At 37.7% G+C, this 22045-nt stretch overlaps 1 protein-coding gene across 34 annotated transcripts in view; it reads right to left on the bottom strand.

Moving 5' to 3' along the window:
* CHD9 (chromodomain helicase DNA binding protein 9) overlaps positions 1-22045 on the bottom strand; it is a 272245-nt gene that overhangs the window by 169589 nt on the left and 80611 nt on the right. For 21 of the 34 annotated variants that reach the window (XR_010152345.1, XM_009430786.5, XM_054668389.2 and 18 more), the window contains one exon: positions 102-1717. Coding sequence is in view for 33 of the 34 variants with exons in the window: in XM_009430786.5 (XP_009429061.2) it covers positions 102-1553 (1452 nt within the window). In the remaining variant the exon portion in view is untranslated. Of the gene's footprint in view, positions 1-101; positions 1718-3117; positions 3215-16545; positions 16642-22045 lie in introns of all 34 variants that reach the window. The other 13 variants (XM_054668385.2, XM_063797111.1, XM_054668391.2 and 10 more) reach the window with 2 other exon arrangements.

Raw genomic sequence — 22045 nt, 5'->3', positions numbered from 1 at the left:
AAGTTTGAGAAATCTTGACTATGTTTCATATAAAATTAACCCAATGACTAACAGTCCGCCCTACCCCCAAATCTCCAAAATAAAAGCAAAGAGCTACATACCTGTCGCTGTAAACATAGGTGATTTCTGTCATGTAAATGTTGATGATTAGAAAATGATGAATGCCAACTCCGAGCCTGACTTTGCAACTGAGTCTGAGCCATATCAGAAGGCCGTGTTACCAGATGCGAAGTAAACTGCCGATCAAGGTCATGATCTAAAATGTGACTTGAATTATCTTGTCCAAATGTTGACTCATCAAAGTGAGGAAGAAGACCCTCCTGAAGGAGGTCCTCGGGGTCAAGTCCTGTGAATGGCTCAGTTTGAGATTCCACTTGATGAAGTAAATTCTCTTCTAAAGATGAAAAGCCATTAGTTTCTACATGATCATTGAAATGGCCCATTTGAGTTCCTGAGTCAACAGGATCTGGGAAGTTCATGTGCACAGGAGATAATTTTGAATTGCTATAATTACCCTGAGGATGTGATGAATGCAATATTTGGAAATTATTTGAATTCAATGATGTATTGGGGTTTAGGATATGCTGAGTAGATTCTTGCTTGATTCCTCTATGAGGTGAAAAGGAATTACTTCCAGTAAAATCAGATAAAGTCTGATTTGTATGATTAGATGCAAGAACTGCAGAGGACTGAAGTAGACTGTTTGGTGATATATGATTACTGGAAAAGGAATAATGTGAAGAAAATTGCTGTGAATTACTGACAGAACAAGAAGTCATATTTGGGGAAGGTCCATTAAAATTTCCTTCTTGATGACTGCTACACTTGTGGAAGTGTGCTGAAGGATTCGACGTTTGAGAAAATTGCTGCATTGAAATAGACTGTTGTGAATTAGATGCATTAGTCATCTGTGGTGGGTGGTTAACATTGACTCTATGTGGACCAGAAACATTCATAAAATTTTTAGACTGGCTAAGAGAATTCTGCCCTGGGTTGAGATTATTTCTGTTTTGTTGTGAGCGTAGTGAAGTACACTGTGTTTGTTGTTCATTGGCCTGAAATAAGGCAAAGTCATGGTGTGCCACAAAGCTTTTATTTTGATGCATAGAGTGTGAATGTCCTTGTTGGTGAAAAGGAGATCCATTTTGATTTGAAATGGTAGTAGCTGTCTGATGGCCCCACATTGGACTGCCATCTGATACATCTGGAAACAAACCATTGGGTTGGTTTTGGGGATGGATTGGAGAACAATTAAACTGAGAGTGTGGAGATAACACATGTTCAGCTGGGCTACCAAAAGATTGATTAACATGGTGAAATTTTATTGAATCAAATTGATTTAACTGTTCAAAATCAGTCATCTTCTGATGTGTTGGAGTACCTTGAACATGGTTCAGTGAATCTATGTGCAACGGTTCAAATTCTGCACCCAAATTCAATTCATCAACTAGTGAAACAGGTCCTGGTTGTACAAATGCATCATCTGACAAACCTTCTAAGGTCTCACCAAAAAGATTGGCATCATCAAAAAAGTCCATCATTGGATCTGTCATCTTGAAAATTCTGTAACAATCCGGGCTGTTCACTCCAAATGGAGTATATTCAGCTTCTCTATAGTAGATATTATTGGATCATTTCCGAAGGTCATCAACTAATCCAAAACAGGTCAATATTCATTATTGCTCTAAATAATGACATGTCATGAAGTGTCAAAATCCTAGAAAAAAAGGAACAAAAACAATAAAGAGAAATTAAGTACTGATACATGCTACAACAAAAATGAACTCTGAAAACATTATGCTAAGTGAAAGAGGTCAGTCACAAAATACCACATATTATATGACTCGATTTATATAAAATGTCAAAAGTAGGCAAGTATATATAGAGAGAAAATAGATTAGTGGGTCACCTAGAGCTGGTGGCATGGTGGGTGGGTAGAAAGGACTGGTGATTGGTGAGTGATAGCTACAGGTTATGGGATTTCTTTTGGGGGTAATGAAAATGCTCTAAAATTGGTTATGGTAATGGATAAACAACTCTGAGTATGCTAAAAGCCACTAAATATACACTTTAGATGAATGAATTGTATGGTATCTGAATTATATCTCAATAAAGCTACTTTAAGAATAAAAATTATATAAGTAAAATTATTTTGAAACTTCTAATTTTCTGTTGTATCTTTTAGATAAGGAGGATCATTTGAGCCCAGGAGTTTGAGACCAGCCCGGGCAACAAGAGTGACACCCATCTCAGAAAAAATTTCAAAACTACTCGGCCATGGTGGTGTGTACCTGTAGTCTCAGCTACCTGGGAGGCTGAGGTGGGAGGACTGCTTGAGCCTGAGAGGTTGAGGCTGCAGTGAGCCATAATTGTGCCACTGCACTCCAGCCTAGGCAACAGAGTGAGACACTGTCTCAAAAAAAAAAAAAAACTGATTTTATTCAATCTAATTACCAACTAATTTTACTTGGCAAGTATTTGCAAGGTAGATCTTTCTGAGAAAAAATTAAGTAGGTGAAGTTACTTTGGATGATTTAAGTTACAGTGGAAGTCTGTGTCTTCTCAAAGAAAATATTTTATCTATCTAATACAACTTTGAAACTTATAACAATGTTAAAATAAGCTAGTAATATAAGTAAAAATTAAGCGCTGGAAAAATTTTAAAATAAATAAGAACTCTAGAGTAGACATATTTTTAAATGACTCAGGAAAAAAAATTTTTTTGAGACAGGGTAAGCTATCAAGATCATTTTAATCAATCAAAATTTAAAACTTCAAAATTTACTGAAATGATTTTTACTGACTCTGTCACAAATGACAACTCTAGAACAGGGGTCCCAAAACCCCAGGCTGCAGATGGAATGGGTGCGTGGCCTGTTAGAAACCAGGCTGCACAGCAGGAGGTGAGCAGCAGGTCAGCCAGCATTACTGCCTGAGCTCCGCCTCCTGTCACATCAGCGGCAGCATTAGATTCTCATAGCAGCCCGAACCCTATCGTGAACTGCATATGTAAGTGATCTAGGCTGTGCTCCCTTATAAGAATCTAATTAATGCCTGAGGTGGAACAGTTTCATCCTGAAATCATCTCCCTCCATCCACCACACCCCATTTCCCTACCCCATCCACGAAACCGGTCCCTGGTGCCAAAAAGGTTGAGGACTGCTTCTCTAGAAGATGCATAGTATCATCCACAAAGCTCCTTAATATTAGGGACCTGAAGAAATATAAAAACTAAAGAATCAACAAAACCCTCTGCCTATCCTACATACTTGATACAATGATTAAGTGATACAATGCATATTAAAATGTTTTCCATACAAAAGCAAGATGTTTTTATAATCAGTAATAATAGTAAGTGATGTTTGGTTTGAGGAACAGTCAGCTTTAGAATGTCACAGCTCAGGAAATATTAGTAAAACATTAGTGAAATTTGAAAATTTAAATTTAGGATATCTAGAATTCTTACTTTTTATCAAAAAATTAGGAAGCCCAGATACTTTTGAGTAATAAATATCAATTGAAAGGGTGTTAATATTAAATTAATATGAATTCAATATTGTCCCTTAATTATTTAGGGCTAGCCCTTTAAAAGGTAACAAGAACTGATTAACTCTGTATCCAGTAAGGATTAAAGCAGGTAAGGACTTGTACTCTTTCCATTCAGTTGTATATTCATTATTTGATCTGATCTCCCCTTTCCTGGGCACCTTACCAGCTAGCACACAGATACTCACATGCCAGAATAACTGTGTTTCCTACCTACAAGCTGAAGTATTTCTGATCAGCTTTCCTCAATCATATCATAAATAAATCTGGAAATTGGCAAGGTGCAGTGGCTCACACCTGTAATCCCAGCACTTTGGGAGGCTGAAGTGGGAGGAATGCTTAAGCCCAGGAGTTCGAGACCAGCCTAGGTAACAAAATGAGACCCTTCTCTCTACAAAAAAAAAAAAAAAAAAAAAATTAGCCAGGCATAGTGCATTCCTGTAGTCCCAGCTATTTGGGGGGCTGAGGTGGGAGGATCGCTTGAGCCTGAGAGATTGAGGCTGCAGTGAGCCATGATTAAGCCACTACACTCTAGCCTGGGTAACAGAGAGAGGCCCTGTCTCCAAAACAAACGAAGAAAAAACCAAGGAAATTACTTTTAAAAAGTTTCCTCCACTGTTTTACATTTAAGTTGGAAAATGTTTGATTCTTGTAATAAGCAATAAAAAATTAAAACTCTCCTTCCTCTGCCTTCCTTCCCCACCTACTTGCCTACTCAAAGGCATTGCCCCAGTAATTCTTTCTTCTCTTCTGAGTCATCAATTTGTCCCATTCTCATCTGTATACAAACAAGCTGCTATTTCTCTCATCTTCAAATATCCCCTCTCTTGATCCCATTTATTATCCTTTCAATTTCCTCCCCCTTCTTTCTTCCTCTTTACAACAAACTTGAGGAATCTGTTTAGGTTTATTGTCTTCAATTTACTTGTTGCCATTCTCTCTTGAAATTGTTTTATTCCCATCATCTCACCAAACTGACCTGAGGGCATACGGACCTTCACATAACGAAATACAAGGGTCGTTTTTCACGTCTCATCTAACACTACCTATCAGCAGCATTTGATGTAGTTATCATGGAATCCTCCTTGAAACACTTAACTTCATTTAATTGTTATATATGGTATTCACTTGGTTTCTCTCCTACTTTTCTGAGTGTTCATTCTCATTCTCATTCTCTTTTTACAGATTTCAATCTACAATCTACAAATGTTGAGGACTCCAACCTCTTCTCTTTTCTATCTATAATCACTTCCAAGGTGATTTCATCCAATCTCAAGGTTTTAAATAAAATCTCTATATTGGCAATTCCCTAACTTACATCTATTAATTATATATCACTACCTTAAATCTAGACCCATTTACCTAATAAACTACTTGACTTCTCATCTTGGACACTTGATTGGCAACTAACAGCCTGCTATTTACCTTGCCCTGTTTCAAAACAGTGATCTCATTAAAATGCAAGTTAATTCAGGACACTCCTCTGCTCACAACCCTCCAATGACTCTTTATGTCACTCACATGAAAAACTGAAATCCTTACTATGACTTGTAAGCACGGCCCTGCACCACCACCAGAACAGCTCTCTGCCCTCAGCTCTGGCTGCACTTCTCTCTTGCTCACCCCCTTGCTTCAGCCACAATGGCCTCCTCAGGTCACTAAAAAGCCAAGCATGAGAGAGTGATGCCAGCAAAATGACAGAGTAGACAGCTCCAAACACCTGTCTCTCCACAGAAACACCAAAAACAAGCAGGAAGTGTCAGAACCAACTTTATCAGAACTCTGGAAAACAGTCAAATATTTATAACAACCAAGAGAATGCTGAAAAGAAAATACTCCCAGCATTCAAGGAAATCTGTATTAAAACACTGGCTAAACACAAACCTAAGTAATACAGGCTTCAGTAACCTCAGACAACAACCAATATAGTCACTACTGAAAATAGTTTGAAAAGTGTCTAAATGAATGACTCCAGCCTTCAACAATCAAGAAGAGCAAATGCTAAGGGAGGGGGTAAATCTTATTTCTGAAGTTAGCACATCACAGTATCAAATGGTCTGGTTTTCTCACACACATATGCACACACACGTGTGTATGTGCACCCCTGCCCACAATCACACACACACACACACACATACCCTGAACGCATACAAAGAATAAGAAAGCCCATCCAAAGGAAGAAAAAAGTTGACAGAAATTGTCCCTTAGAAAGTCCATTAGATTTGATGGTCAAAAACTTGAAATCAAGTGTCTTAGATATGATCAAAGAGCTAAAGGAAACCATGGCCCAAGAATGAAAGTAAACCAGGAAAACAGCATATGAATAAAATAAGAATATCAATACAGAAATAGAACATCTTAAAAGTAACAAGATAGAAATTCTACAGCTGAAAAGTACAATACCCGAAATAAAAAATTCATTATCGTTGTTCAACAGGAGATTTGAGCAAACCGAAGAAATAATCAGCAAACTTGAAGACTTGAAGATAGAAGAATTGAAATTACCAGATTCTCCAATATGAGGATCACAAAGAAAAAAATAATGAAGAGGCTGGACGTGGTGTCTCACGCCTGTAATCCCAGCACTCTGGGAGTCTAAGGCAGGTGGATCACCTGAAGTCAGGAGTTCGAGACCAACCTGGTCAACATGGTGAAACCCCGTCTCTACTAAAAAAATATAAAAACTAGCCCGACATGATGGCAGGCGCCTGTAATCCCAGCTACTTGGGAGAGGCTGAGGCAGGAGAATCACTTGAACCCGAGAGGCAGAGTTTGCAGTGAGCTGACATCATGCCACTGTACTCCAGCCTGGGTGACAGAGCAATACTCCATCAGAAAAGGACAGGACAAGGAAAGGACAGGACAAGGAGAGGAAAGGGAGGGGAGGGGGGGAGGGGAGGGGAGGGAAAAGAAAAAGAAAAAGAAAAAGAAAGAAAAATGAAGAAGAAAAGTGAATCAAGCCTAAAAAAACCTATGAGACAAAATCAAGAGAATAAAATATACATTGTGGGCATCCCAGAAGAAGGAGAGAGAGAAAAGGGCAGAAAGACTATTTGAGGAAATAATGGCCCCAAACTCCCCAAATTTGATGAAAGACATTAATCTACATATCCAAGAAGCTCACCAAACTCCGCGGAGGATAAATTCTAAGAGATCACATCGTAACACATTATAGTCAATTTGTCAAAAGACAAAGAGAATCTTGAAAGTGGCAAGAGAAAAAAGACTCATCAAGTACACAAGGGCCTCAACAAGATACAAGTGGATTTCTCATCAGAAACCATGAAGGCCAGAGGTGCTGACATGAAATATTTGAAATGCTGAAAGAAAAAAACTGTTGACTAAGAATTCTATGCAAAAAGCTATTTTTTAAGAATGAAGAGAAATTAAGACCCATGCAGATAAATAAAAGCTAAAGGAGTTTGTTATTAGTAGAACTGCCCTAAAAGACATGAATAAGGGAATCCATTTGGATAAAATGAAAGGACACTAGAGAGTATCTTGAAGCCATATGAAGAAACAAAGAATGCTGCTAAAGGTAATTATATAGGTAAATATAAAGGCCAGCATTATTGTACCTTTGGTATGTAATGCCTTTTTAAAAAATGTGATCCTAAAGGCAAATATATAACCCATTTAAATTTCTGTTAACGAGCACACAATGTAGACCGATGTAATCTTTGATAATAACAATATAAAGGTGAAGAGACAGATGTTTAGGAGCAGAGCATGTGTATACCACTGAAACTAACTTGGCATTTAAAATACATTGTTATAACTTTTGTTAATTATAATCCGCAACATAACCATTAAGGAAATAACTAAAAAATATACAGAAAAGGAAAGAAGGAAATCAAAAAGGAATGCTACCAAAAAAAAAAAAAATCTAAATATAAGAAATTGGCAGTAATGGATGAATTAAGGAAAAAAGAGCATACAAGACATTAAAAAGCAAAAAGCAAAATAACAGAAGTATGTTTTCTTTATCAATAATTACTTTAAATGTAAATGAATGAAATTTTCTACTTAAAAGGAAAAGATTAGCAGAATGGATAAAAATGAAAACAAAAACATAATCCATCTTATATACTGTTTACAAGAGGTTCCCTCTAAATACAAAGTCACAGGAGGATAAAAAACAAGAAATGAAAAAATATATTCCACAGAAATAGTAACCAAAAGAGAGCTGGGATATTAGTATCAAACAAAATACTGTAAGTAAAAAAAGGTTACAAGAGGGCCTTGCACGGTGACTCATACCTGCCACAATCCCAGCACTTTGGGAGGCTGAGGTAACAGTATTGCTTAAGGCCAGGAGTTCAAGACCTGCCTGGGACACACAGCAAGACCCCATTTCTACAAAAAAAAATATATATATTTTTAAATTAGCCAGTGTGATGGTGCACACCTATAGTCCTAGCTAACTGGGAGGCTGAGGCTGGAGGATCTCCTGAGCCCAGGAGTTGGAAGTTACAGTGAACTATGATTGTGCCACTGCACTTTAGCCTGAAAAAAAAAAAAAATTGCTGGGTACGAGAGACAGAGAGAGAAAGGTTACAAGAGACAAAGAAGGACATTACACACTGATGAAAGAGACTCAACCTACCAATATGATATAACAATTATAAACACGTATGCACCTAACAGACCCACAAAATTTATGAAGTAAAAATACACAGAATTGATGGGAAAAACAAATAATTCTACAATATAGTTGTAGAAAGTTCTACAATAGTCGGAGACTTAAATATCTCATTTTCAATAATAGATAGATCAACCAGACAGAAAATCAATAAAAAAAGAGGACTTGAACAACACTACAAACCAATTAGACCTAACACACATATACAGACACTCTACCCAACAATAGCAAAATATACATTCTTCCGGAGTGCAGATGAAACATTCTCCAGGATTGGCCATATGGTAGGCCACAAAACAATTCTTAAAACATTTTAAAATATTACAAGTATACAAACTGTCCTCTCTGACTCCAATGGAATAAACCTAAATATCGATAACAGAAGCCAAATTAGAAAAATCACAAATATGTAAAAATTAAATAGCACACAATCAATGGGTCTAAGAAGAAATAACGAGGAAAATTAGAAAATACGCAAGTGAAAATTGAAACGCAATATAGCAAAACTTATCAGACCCAGTGCTTATCAAAGCAATGCTCTGAGGGAAAGTTATACCTGTGAACAACTACATTTTTAAAGATATATCTTAAATTAATAACCTAATTGTACCCCTAAGGAAACAGAAAAGCAAACTAAACCCAAAGGTAGCAGAAGATAATAAAAAGGCAACCAACAGAATGCAAGAAAGTATTTGTAAATCATATATCTGATAAGGGTTTAATATCCAGAATTTTTAAAGAACTCCTACAACTCAGTATCAGAAAGACAACCCAATTTAAAAATGGACAAAGAACTTCATTAGATATTTCATCAAAAAAGATACAGGAATGTCCAAGGAGGACACGAAGACACTCAACATCAGTCGTTAGTGAAACACAAACAGAAATCACAATGAGATATCACTTCACACCTACCAGGAATGGTATAAAAAATAAACAACAAGTGTTGGAGAAGATGTGAAGAAATTGGAACCCTCATACATTTCTCATAGGAATGTAAAATGGTATAGCCACTGTGGAAAATAGTGTGGTGGTTCCTCAAAAAGTTAAACAAGCCAGACGGGTACATGTGTGCCTGTAGTCCCAGCTACTCAGGAAGCTGAGGCAGAAGGACTGCTTGAGCCCAGGAGGCCAAGGCTGCAGTGAGCTGACTGCGTCACTGCACTTCTGCCTAGGTGACAGGGTGAGACCCTGTGTCTAAAAAACAAAAACAAACAATAAACTAAATAAGCAAAATTTTATATATTTTTTTGGAGGCAGAGTCTCACTCTGACACCAAGGCTGGAGTGCAACAGTGCAATCTTGGCTCATTGCAACCACTGCCTCCCGGATTCAAACGATTCTCCTACCTCAGCCTCCCGAGTAGCTGGGCTTACAGGCGCCCACCACCATGCCCGGGTAATTTTTTTTTTATTTTTAGTAGACACAGGGTTTCACCATGTTGGCTAGGCTGATCTTGAACTCCTGACCTCAGGTGATCCACCCACCTCAACCTCCCAAAGTGCTGAGATTACAGCCATGGGCCACCGCGCCTGGCCTAAATAAGCAAACATTTAAAAAAGTTAAACAGAGAATTACCTTATGACCCAGCAATATCACTCCTAGGTACATACTGTTCACCAAAAGCAACTGAAAATAGGGACTCAAACAGAGAACTTGTACATGAACACTCATAGCAGCATTATTCACAATAGACAAAAGCTGGAAACAATCCAAGTGTCCATCAACAGATATTTATAATAGAATCTTACTCAATCATAAAAAGTAATAAAGTTTTGATACATGCCACAACATGGATGAACCCTGAGAACACTATGTTCAGAGATATTAGCAGGCAGACACAAAGCAAATATGATTCCACTTACATGAAGTATTTAGAATGGGAAAATTCACAGAGACAGAGGTACATAAAACTAAATTAGAGGTTATTGGGGCTAGGGGAAGGGGAGAGTAGAAGTTATTTGGTAATGGGTACAGTGCCTTGAGATGATAAAAAAATGGCAACATGTAGTGGTGATGGTTGTACAACATTGTGAATGAAGTTGATGCCACTGCGCTGTATACTTGACAGTTAAAGTAGCACATTTTGTCAAATGGATCTTACAATTAAAAACAATCTTGAAAGTCAGGAATATACGTTCTTCCAGGACTTTGTATTTACTGTTCCCTCTGCTCAATATACTGTTCCTTCATTACAGTAAGTTTTCTCAAAAGTGACATTCCTAGTGAGGCCTTTCCTGATTGCCCTTTCTAAAATGTCATTATTTCCCTCTCCAATGCTTCACATTCCCCCTTCCTTGGTTTATTTTTCTGACTTAGTACTAGCTAACATTCTATAGTTTACATATTATCTTAAAGCCTACACTCCCCATAAAATTTAAGTCAGTAATTTTTATGTAATGTATCCTTAGTATCTACTAAATAGTAGCACACAGTATCAGATAATAAGTATTTATTCATGAAAATGACAAACTTTTTTTGGTGGGGGAGAGGGAATGCTACATATTATGGCAGAAACTGGGTTTAAAAAAATATTTTGTGAAACTTTAAAAAAAATAGCAACAGTGATTATTTGGACATTGAGTTTATGGCCCATTAAAAAACCTTTTTTAATGTGGTAGGAATACGTGTAACAAAAGTCACCATTCTAACTTTTTTTTTTTTTTTGAGACCGTCTCACTCTGTCCCCCAGGCTAGAGTGCAGTGGTACGATCTCGGTTCACTGTAACCTCTGCCTCCCAGGCTCAAGAGATTCTCGTGCCTCAGCCTCCCAAGTAGCTGGGATTACAGGCATGTGTCACCATATCTGGCTAATTTTTGTATTTTTTTTGCAGAGATGGGGTTTTGCCATGTTGGCCAGGCTGGTCTCAAACTCCTGGCCTCAAGTGATCCACCCACCTCGGCCTCACAACACGCTGGGATTACAGGCATGAGCCACCAAGTCCATCCTCACCATTTTTAAGTATACAGTTCAGTAGTGTTAAGTATATTCTCATTGTTGTGCACCAATCTCTGGAACTTTTTAATCATATATATATACACATATATATATATATACACACACACACACAATTTTTTTTTTTTTTGAGACAGAGTCTCACTGTCACCCAGCCTGGAGTGCAATGGCATGATCTCAGCTCACTGCAACCTCTGCCTCCCGGGTTCAAGCGATTCTCCTGCCTCAGCCTCCTGAGTACCTGGGATTACAGGCGCCCGTCACAATGCCTGACTAATTTTTTTTTTTTTTTTTTTTTAAGTAGAGACGGGGTTTCACCATTTTGGTCAGGTTGGTCTCGAACTCCTGACCTCGTGATCTGCCCACCTCGGCCTCCCAAAGTGCTGGGATTACAGGCGTGAGCCACTGTGCCTAGCCATAAAATTTTAACTCCATACCCATTACCCACCATTTCTCTTAACCCTTACTCCTGGCAATCACCATCTACTGTCATTTCGATGAATATGACAACTCTAGACAACTCATATAAGTTGTATTTGACAAACTCATACAGGATTTGTCTTTTTGTGACCGGTCTGTTTCACTTAGCATAATGTCCTCAAGGTTCTTCCATGTTGTAGCTAGCATGTGTCAGAATATCTTTCCTTTTTAAGGCTAATATTCCATTATATGTATATTATGGCCCACGTACGATTGTTTTTTCATGAAGATGAAGCATGCTCTGCTATAGAATCTAGCTTTTGGTAATATACTTAGCTATTTTAAAAGAGGTAGAGTACAAGATGTCTGGATAGCAAATCCCAAACTGTGACCCAATTTTTTTTTTGAGATGGAGTTTTGCTCTTGTCACCCAGGCTGGAGTGCAATGGTGCAATCTCAGCTCACTGCAACTTCTGCCTCCTGGGTTCAAGCGATTCTCCTGTTTCAGCCTCCTGAGTAGCTGGGATTACAGGTGCCCTCCACCATGCTCAGCTAATTTTGTATTTTTAGTAGAGACAGGGTTTCGCCATGTTGGCCAGGCTGGTCTCATACTCCTGACCTCAGGTGATCCACCCGCCTCAGCCCCCTAAAGTGCTGGGATTGGCCGGGCATGGTGGCTCATGCCTGTAATCTCAGCACTTTGGGAGGCCGAGGTGGGCAGATCACCTGAGGTCGGTAGTTCGAGACCAGCCTGACCAACATGGAGAAACCCCATTTCTACTAAAAACACAAAATTAGCGAGGCATGGTGGTGCATGCCTGTAATCCCAGCTATTTGGGAGGCTGAGTCAGGAGAATCATTTGAACCCGGGAGGTGGAGGTTGCAGTGAGCTGAGATCGCACCACTGCACTCCAGCCTGGGGAAGAAGAGCTAAAGTCTGTCTCAAAAACAAAAAAAAGTGCTGGGATTACAAGAGTAAGCCACTGTGCCCAGGCTGCTTAGAAAACTTCTAACCAATGTATTCTGAAAGTAATTCTTTTATATGGACATATAATGTATCTTTGCTTAATTGACTTAATCATTACTTACAATCCTAAATGAACTTTTTTTTTTTTTTTTGGAGCCAGGGTCTTGCTTTGTTGCCCAGGCTGGAATACAGTGGTGGCATGATCATAGCTCACTGCAGCCTTGACTTCCTGTACTCAAGTGAACCACCCACCTCTGCCTCCTGAGTAGCTGAGACTAAAAGCATGTGCCACCATGCCTGGCTGATTTTTAAAAATATTTTGTAGGCTGGGCGTGGTGGCTCACGCCTGTAATCCCAGCACTTTGGGAGGCTGAGGTGGGCGAATCACGAGGTCAGGAGTTTGAGACCAGCCTGGTCTACATAATGAAACCCTGTCTCTACTAAAAATACAAAAATTAGCTGGGCATAGTGGGCGCCTGTAGTCCCAGCTACTCGGGAGGCTGAGGCGGGAGAATCGCTTGAACCCGGGAGGCAGAGGTTGTGGTGAGCCAAGATAGCGCCACTGCACTCCAGCCTGGGCAACAGAGCCAGACTCCATCTCAAAAAAAAAAAAATTTGTAGACAGGGTCTCACTATGTTGCCCAGGCCACAACAAACATTTTTAAAGTAGGACAAAAGGTTCCAAGAGAGAAATTTTATTGCCCCAAAACACAAATTAAAACTTATTAGAATTGTTGTTTTCTTCTTAACAGAGACCAAAATTCTAATCTCTGGTAGTAACTGAATATGTGATAACATATTCAACTCTGGCCCTGTTTCCTCATCAATGACAGGTTTTAACTGGATGCTTGTAAAGGTGTCTTATACTCTATACTTTGGGTTATTTTCTATATTCATATTCAGAAATTTTAAAACTTCATAGTCTCCCAAGAAAATAGTTAAAACACCACCACTACCCTAACCAAAACACAGACATAAGCTTCATTGGGAAGAAAGCTTCATCCTGATTACAGAATAAATGCAAGAAAGCTATGAAGCAGTAAGCTCCATATCTAAAAAGAAAAACTTATCTGAGATTTAATTAAAATTTTTTTAATTTACAAAAGATATCATATTTTTCCCCCCACTTCAGGAGCTCATCTATAATGTTCTATGCCTAAAATTCCTTTTAAAAAGAAAAAAAAAATGTTTGGGTCATGGGCAAGAATCAGGAAAAATATTTTTAAATGCTGAAAAAGGTCATTACATTAACTGTGGGAGTATCACTGCCCTCATTCCTTTATTTTTCAGTCTAATATGACCTTAACATGTAACAGCATGAGTCCCAGCAAAAATGAGAAACTAAAAGAAAAATAATCCAACTTGTAATATTTATCCAGAAGTATCCTAAATTATTTTCAGTAGCTAATTAGCAAATCCTTAGGTGTTTTATTAACGTAAAATATATAAAATCATTATGAGGCCGGGCGCGGTAGCTCATGCCTGTAATCCTAGCACTTTGGGAGGCCAAGGTGGGCGGATCACGAGGTCAGGAGATCGAGACCATCCTGGCTAACATGGTGCAACCCTGTCTCTACTAAAAATACAAAAAATTAGCCAGGCATGGTGGCGGGTGCCTGTAGTTCCAGCTACTGGGGAGGCTGAGGCAGAAGAATGGTATGAACCCGGGAGGCGGAGCTTGCAGTAAGTGGGGATCACACCACTGTGCTCCAGCCTGGGCGACAGAGAGAGTATCTGCCTCAGATAAATAAATAAATAAATAAATAAATAAATAAATAAATAAATAAAATAAGATAAAATAAAAATAAATAAAATCATTATGAAAGTCCACATAAGGGGCTTTAATGCCATGTATTCCACATGTATACTACTCTATTAAACCCCATCTGTAACTCTGCTCTATGTATCCTTGACATGTTTCTGATAATCCAACTGCATTATCTATACACTTGCTATAGTTTGAATATGTCCCCCAAAGTTTAGGTGTTGGAAACTCAGTCCTCAAAGCAACAGTGTTTCGAGGTGGGGCCTAATAACAGGTGATTAGGTCATGAGGCCTCTGCCCTCATGAATGGATTAATGTTATCACAGGAGTAGGTTAGTCATCAAGATAGTGGGCTTGTTACAAAAAAGAAAATCAAGTTCGGTCATGCCTTGCTCTCTTGCCCCTCTGCTTTCTACTACAGGATGATGCAGCAGAAGGCCTTGCATCAGAGGGCCTTCTTGTGAATGCTTGTAAGCCATCTCATACCAGATGCAGGCCTCTTGACCTTGGACTTCCCAGCCTCCAAAACTAATAAATTTCTTTTCTGTATAAATTAACCAGTCTGTGGTATTCTGTTATAGCAACATAAAATGGACTAAGACAACATTTGACTGTTTAATTAGAAAATAAATTAGATTCACCAATCAATTAGACAAATATCTGGCAAATATGAGCCAGTCATGGCATAGTTGAAGGAGCTTAAGTGTGGATTCAAATTCTAACTGCTAATTCTAAGCTGTGTAACCTTGAGTGGTTCTTAAAACCTCTCAGTCTAAGCTGGGCACAGTGGCTCATGCCTGTAATCCCAGCTCTTTGGGAGGCTGAGGTGGGAGGATTGCTTGAGACCAGAAGCTGGAGATCAGCCTGGGCAACACAGTCCCATCTCTACAAAAAACAAACAAACCTCAGTCTGTTTCCTCATTGGACCATCTATATCACAGGGTTTAGAAAGGTTGCAGAGTTCAGAAACAAAATATTCGGGATGGGCGCAGTGGCTCATGCCTGTAATCCTAGCACTTTGCGAGGGCAAGGTAGGCGGATCTCTTGAGCCCACAAGTTTGAGACCAGCCTGGGTGACATGATGAAACTCCATCTCAAAGAAGAAAAAATATATATATTCAAAGTCCTAAAACATAGTAATCCCAGCACTTTGTGAGGGCAAGGTAGGCGGATCTCTTGAGCCCACAAGTTTGAGACCAGCCTGGGTGACATGATGAAACTCCATCTCAAAGAAGAAAAAATATATATATTCAAAGTCCTAAAACATAGTAAGTACTCAAAAATTATCTATTTCCCTCTCATCGACCTATAAAACTAAAAACATAGATTAAGATTCCTTGTCGACTTACTGAAATATTACCAAGATCCAAGCCTGTTATATCTAATAGTATTGAATGTATTTTCATTAAAAAAATTAAAAATGTTATACCAATCAACAATATCATATTTTATGATATCTAAATTTATCTTTGCCTCTCAACATATGTACTTCCTATTTTATTCCTTTCCCAAAGTTATCAATGCCCCTCCACTCTTATTTGCCACTCTCATAGGTAATCTATGTTTCCACTACATTGAAATGTTGCCTGAATTCAGCAAACTTTCTCACACCTCCATTAATATGTTCTCTATGCCTACAACATCACCCCTTCCACCAGCCTTCCTCTTAATAAAGTAATGTCTTCACGATTAAACTCAGGTACCACCTTTGGGAAGCCTTTACACACTCAAACACTTCAAGTTATTATACACTCATTTTTTTTTGTATTCCATATTTTACACACTACTTTATCCCTACTAAACAAGATGAGTGCAGAGGCTGGTTCTTATTCATCTTTGTATTCCTAACATCTACTAATTTAATTCCTGCCACACAGTAAATACTCATACGCTTTCAGGAATTCAATAATGCCATGACGTAAACAAATAAGTAAACTCCTCAATCCTTACATTATTCTAAAAGCTAAGATTCAAAAGCATTAAGCAACAACATATCATTTTCATGACTTTAAGAATGCCCCCACTGAACTGTACACTTAAAAAAGAGTTAAAATGATTAACTTTGCTACAGATATTTTTACAATTTTTTTAAAGCCCCAGTAATCCAATTTAAACTTTAATTCTCACGTATCCCTTAGTGAAAGAATCCTATTTTCATCAAAAAGGAATTCTACAAGGGATCCTATAGCACAGTTTTACAGGCTCTGGAACCAGAATGTTAAGGCTGGAATCCTGGTTATATCACTTACCAGCTATGTAATCCTAGGCAAGACACTTAATCATTTTGAAGCTCAGTTTCTTCATCTGTAAATAGGGATTATAACAGTACTGGTCTCAAAAAATGACTGTAAAATAATACACATAAAGCACTGTGTAAACACTCTGTTTTCAAATTGGGTTTCATGAAATATTTTGCTTTCATTTTACAAATTGAGCTTTCATGTAAGGTTTTTAAAAAACAAAGAAATCTTTGGTTTAAAATAATTTAAACCAAAGGACATAAGCAAAAGGACAAAGCTAAATGGCACTCTTCTAATGCTTACTTATATTATTAACATCTCCCTCTGCAGATAGCCATTTACTAAATTATTTACTTTGTTGGCATTCCCACTTAATTTAGTCTTGCTTTGCATGTCACAGAAAGGAAAACTCTTAAAAACATAATCTCCACTTTGGGATTCCAAGGCTGTAGAACCACTTCAGCCCAGGAATTCAACACCAGCCTGGGTAACATAGCGAGACCCAGTCTCTCCAAAACATTTTTTAAATATTAGCCAGGTGTGTTGGCATGTGCCTGTGGTCCCAGCTACTTGGGAGGCTGAGGTTAGAGAATCATTTGAGCTCAGGAGGTTGAGGATGCAGTGAGCTACGATCGATGCTACTGCACTCCAGCACAGGAGATGAGCGAGACTCTGTCTCAAACAAATACAATCTCATCTCTAATCATGATAAAAACTGATTGAGGGTAACGAATTTTGGGCTGAAACTGAAAATAGATGACAAATTTCCTAGTTGCCACTGAGTCAGGTCTAGTTGTTTAACTGAAGTGGTCCTGAACATTACACCCAAACAAAATCAAATCTAAATATTCTTTTTTTTTTTTTTGAGACAGAGTTGTGCTCTGTCACCCAGACTGGAATGCAGTGGTGTGATCTCAGCTCATTGCAACCTCTGTAGCTGGGATTACAGGCACGTGCCACCACATCTGGCTAATTTTTTGTATTTTTAGTAGAGATGGGGTTTCGCCATGTTGGCCAGGCTGGTCTCGAACTCCTGGCCTCAAGTGATCCACCCACCTCGGCCTCCCAAAGTACCTGGATTATAGACATGAGTCACCACTCCCGGCCTAAATATTTATTCTAATGCTAAATTTCAATTCATATTAAAAATAGAAAATTGACTTAAATGCAGAATTTTTTTTTTTTAAGATAGGGTCTTGCTGTTGCCCAGGTTGGAGTGTAGTGGTCGATCTCAGTTCACTGCAACCTCTGCCTCCTGGGCTCAAGCAATCCTGCCACCTCAGCCTCTCGAGTAGCTGGAACTACAGGTATGCACCACCACACTTGGCTAATTTTTGTATTTTTTTGTAGAGCCAGGGTTTCGCCATGTTGTCCAGGCTGGTGTGGAACCCCTGGGCTCAAGTGATCCACCCACCTCAGCCTCCCAAAGTGCTGGGATTACAGATGTGAGCCACTGTATCAGCTAAATGCATTATTTTCGAAGGCTTTAAATAGAAAAGTTAAAGACTGAGACAGGTTGATTGTCATTACCATCTACTTTGCAGAGTTGTCACAGGATTTCGAAAGAATATGCTCAAAATACAGTAGTAAGTGCTTAACTAAATGTAGCTTTCCCTCTCATACCAGTCACCTCCAGCACCTCTTTTCTGCTTTCCCAAGAGCTTACAGTCATTTAAACTTTCCCATGACCAATAGGCTTCTCCAGACCTCCTCAGATTATTTTGCCTTAAATAATCTCCAATACTGTTCTCTAATCACCTTCAATACCCTTGTGACTCTTTTCATTCATTCAACCTACCATACTGTATTACCATCACCACTGTAATTTTATTGCCAGTCCTTGGTTCAATTAAATTAACATTTTTTGCATATTTATATTTGTAGTATTTATTATATGACTAGCACCTTATTAATACAAGGTTAATATTAATTTATACCCTTTACCTTCAATATGGCCCTTCCTTTGCCTTAGAAATTTTAAAATATATTCCTCTGTTATTAGGCTATCTCACCGTAGTTATTTTATGTTCTCTCCCCTCAAGCCTTCACTCCTAACTTCCCCACTCTTACCTAAGGACAATTTGTTTTCTGAGATTTTCCTGCTGAAATTCACTAAATAACCATCTTTTCAGATGGAAGCACTATATCTATCTTTGTATCTATCTCTTTTTTCTTCTAGCTATTCTTAAGAGAAGAAAACATGGCTCTTTTCCAAAGATAGATCCTTTACCTCAAAAAAAAATTCCATCTAGCCTTTCAAAAAGACTTACGCCCTCCCACAGCACCTCCTCCAGGATCTTTAACTGCCCCTTTGCAATTGCCTGCTTCTCTTCCGACTTTGAGCATCAGCAGACCAATCTTCCCCACCTTAACACAAATGTAAACCAAATCATCCTATTTCTATTCTTCTATTCAATGCCAAATATTGAAAATAAGTGATCTGTTGCCTCCATTTTCTAAATACCCATTTACTTGTTAACTTCTTGTACTCTGTAGTTTGTCCCCATAAATGTGTACTTTCAAAGGTAACTAACCTCCTAGAAAAATCCAAATGGCTCTCTCAATCCATCTTTGACCACTAAAAAAAGTTATCATCACTAACCAAAGTGACAACAAAAGCTAAAGACAAATTCTATCTTCTATATGAAGCCTCTAATTGTCCATGTGTCCCCATTTATTACATACCACTTAGGCTTTGAGTGCTTTAAGAATCTTCTGAACTCAGTTCAATTAACCCCTTCGCCTCCTGGAAATTTTCTTTGCTTCTATGAAACCATACCTTGAATTTTCTTCCCTATGGCTTTCCTTCCTTTTCTGATTCATTTAAAGTAGTTTAATATGACATGTAAGTTTCTACGCAGTGATTTCATGTCTACCAAATCCATTTCATTTCAAATTAAATCAAACCTGACACATCTTCACTACTATATCCTCCAAATGTGATTTCACTCAAATCTTTGAGAAATTCAAATCTGCTTTTCTTAGAATACTACAAATTATTTAACATTTTTTTCTTACTAATGGTATAAAATAAAGATATAAAGCCCAATTTCCCACTACCTTAAGATCATTTAGCCTCTTAGTGCCCTTCTTGAAGTCTTCAACCTAAGGTATACTAAGAAAGTAATAGCTTAAGTCTCTACTTAACGATGTATATCCCCTATCAGTAGCCCTGGGAACTTTGGTCATTACTAACAAATTTCTATTAATCTCAAAAATAATACAGATCTTTGTCATATTTCCCCCCCTCCTTCCCCAGGAACTTATTTCAAAGTATTCTGTGCATTCCACCTAATAGCTATCAAGTATATCTTGATAAAAGTTCTCTTATTCTCTATCATTCAATAAAATTTCTTTGATTAAGGTTTAGACGTATATTTCATCATTCTTCACACATCATATTCCCTAAAGTTCATTCTATTTTAAAAACTAAACTTTTTTAAGGATCAAGAAAAGACACTGTGTGTCTTGCCATTTATCTTCAAGAACATAAAACTGGGTTCTGTTAGAATCTACTATAATCCAACAGGTACAACATGGGTACTCATTTTTGAACTAAAAATGTTTATATTTGTTATCTCATATTCCTTTGTACTGTATCTCATTTAGGCAGAAATAGCTATTCATCATCAAATACTCATCTTCAGAGATTAAAGAAGAGTACAAAATTTTTCAAATATAGCAGCATTTTAATCAAATCATACAATTAAATGTGAAGTAACTGGCGCTCTCACACACTGCTAAAAGGAGTAGAAATTGGAACAACAAATTTGAAAAACCATAAGGCATTACTGCTAAAGTTGAACATACATATTTCTATGACCAGCTTTTCCACTTCCAGAAATACAAACTTGACAGAAACGTGGGCACATGTGCACTGAAAGACGGGTGTAGGAATGTTCATATCAGTATTATTCATAATAGTGCAAAACTAAAAACATCCATCATACATTAGAATCAACAGCAATGAGAATGAATAAACTCTTCCTATATAGAAAAATACAGATTAGGCCAGGCACGGTGGCTCACACCTGTAATCCCAACACTTTGGGAGGCCGAGGCGGGCAGATCAGGAGGTCAAGAGATCGAGACCATCCTGGCCAACATGGTGAAACCCCGTCTCTACTAAAAATACAAAAATTAGCCGGGCGTGGTGGCGGGTGCTTGTAAGCCCAGCTACTTGGGAGGCTAAGGCAGGAGAATCACTTGAACCTGGGAAGTGGAGGTTGCAGTGAGCCGAGATTGCACCACTGCACTCCAGCCTGGCGACAGAGCAAGACTCTGTCTCAAAAAGAAAGAAAAACACAGATTAGTCTCACAAAAATAACGTTACTCGAGGAACACTTATTATATGATTCCATTTAATAAAGTTCAAAAATAGGCAGAGCTAATCTATGGTTTTTAGACATCAAGATAATGGTCACCCTATTATCTTGGGAATACAGAATACAGAAAGGGAATAACTAGAAAAGAATATAAGGAAAGCTTTCAGGGTGCCAATAACAATACTGATTTCAATAAACACTCACCAAAGCAGAATAAGTGTGTTCATATATTGGAATATGTAGTGAATTCACTAAATTATGAAACCCATGAAATAAAGCATTCCCTAATATTAGAAACCCCGGGCAACTCAGTTTCTCTGTACCTCCGTTGCTTCAACTGTAAAACAGACTACACCAAGTCTGTAATCTTAAATTCCTAGATTTTTTTTTTTTTTTTTAGGAAAAGGTACTCAGTTCCTTAAACGGAAGAAAAAAATTTTAGTGACTATTTGATTGCCATTTTAAAGATAAACATTGCAAAGACAGAATCAAAAAATACCATTTTTTCCTTCCTCTTACAAAGGAACAAGATACATTAGCAATTATCTTTCAGAATCATAGTTACTGATTTCCAATAGAATAAAATTGAATATTCTTTATACTGCTACTGATTAGTAGGTAAACTAATATGAAAAGACCACTAGACAAGAAAGGTCATCTTTTTTCTGATTTCAAACTATGTCCCTTTATAGCAATAACAATGTTTAAAATTACTAGTTTTAAAATGTTTTGAAATATAGTAAAAATCAAACAAAAACCAAACTTAATATTTGCTTGGTTAACTTCATAATGCCAAATTATAACAGAAACATCAGTATCTGACAGCTATTTTATAAATAATAGCTAGTAATGACTGAACTATAACTTCTACTTATAAGCACCATTAAATGAGAAGCCTCATTAAAAATTATAAATTTATTATCAGGCTCCCTTACAAGCTAATAACTGAAAAGAATGCTACTCTCCTGAGAATATCAAGATTATAAAACTTTTGTATTCTGCACCATCACCCAATACTATATATATCCATTCAATATTATATTGAGTTTCTCTCAAATTTTCATATTTAATATAATCCATTATGAAAATATTCAAATAAACTTTCAAAAACTGAAGTGCATTGTTAAAAAAGATCATTTCACCAGTTTTTCTAACATAAATATGAAGCTTGCTTCTTCCTCTCA

The sequence above is a fragment of the Pan troglodytes genome, chromosome 18 (genome assembly GCF_028858775.2).
Source record: "Pan troglodytes isolate AG18354 chromosome 18, NHGRI_mPanTro3-v2.0_pri, whole genome shotgun sequence".
Classification (NCBI taxonomy): Eukaryota; Metazoa; Chordata; class Mammalia; order Primates; family Hominidae; genus Pan; species Pan troglodytes.
This window is presented reverse-complemented; position numbering and strand designations above follow the sequence as displayed.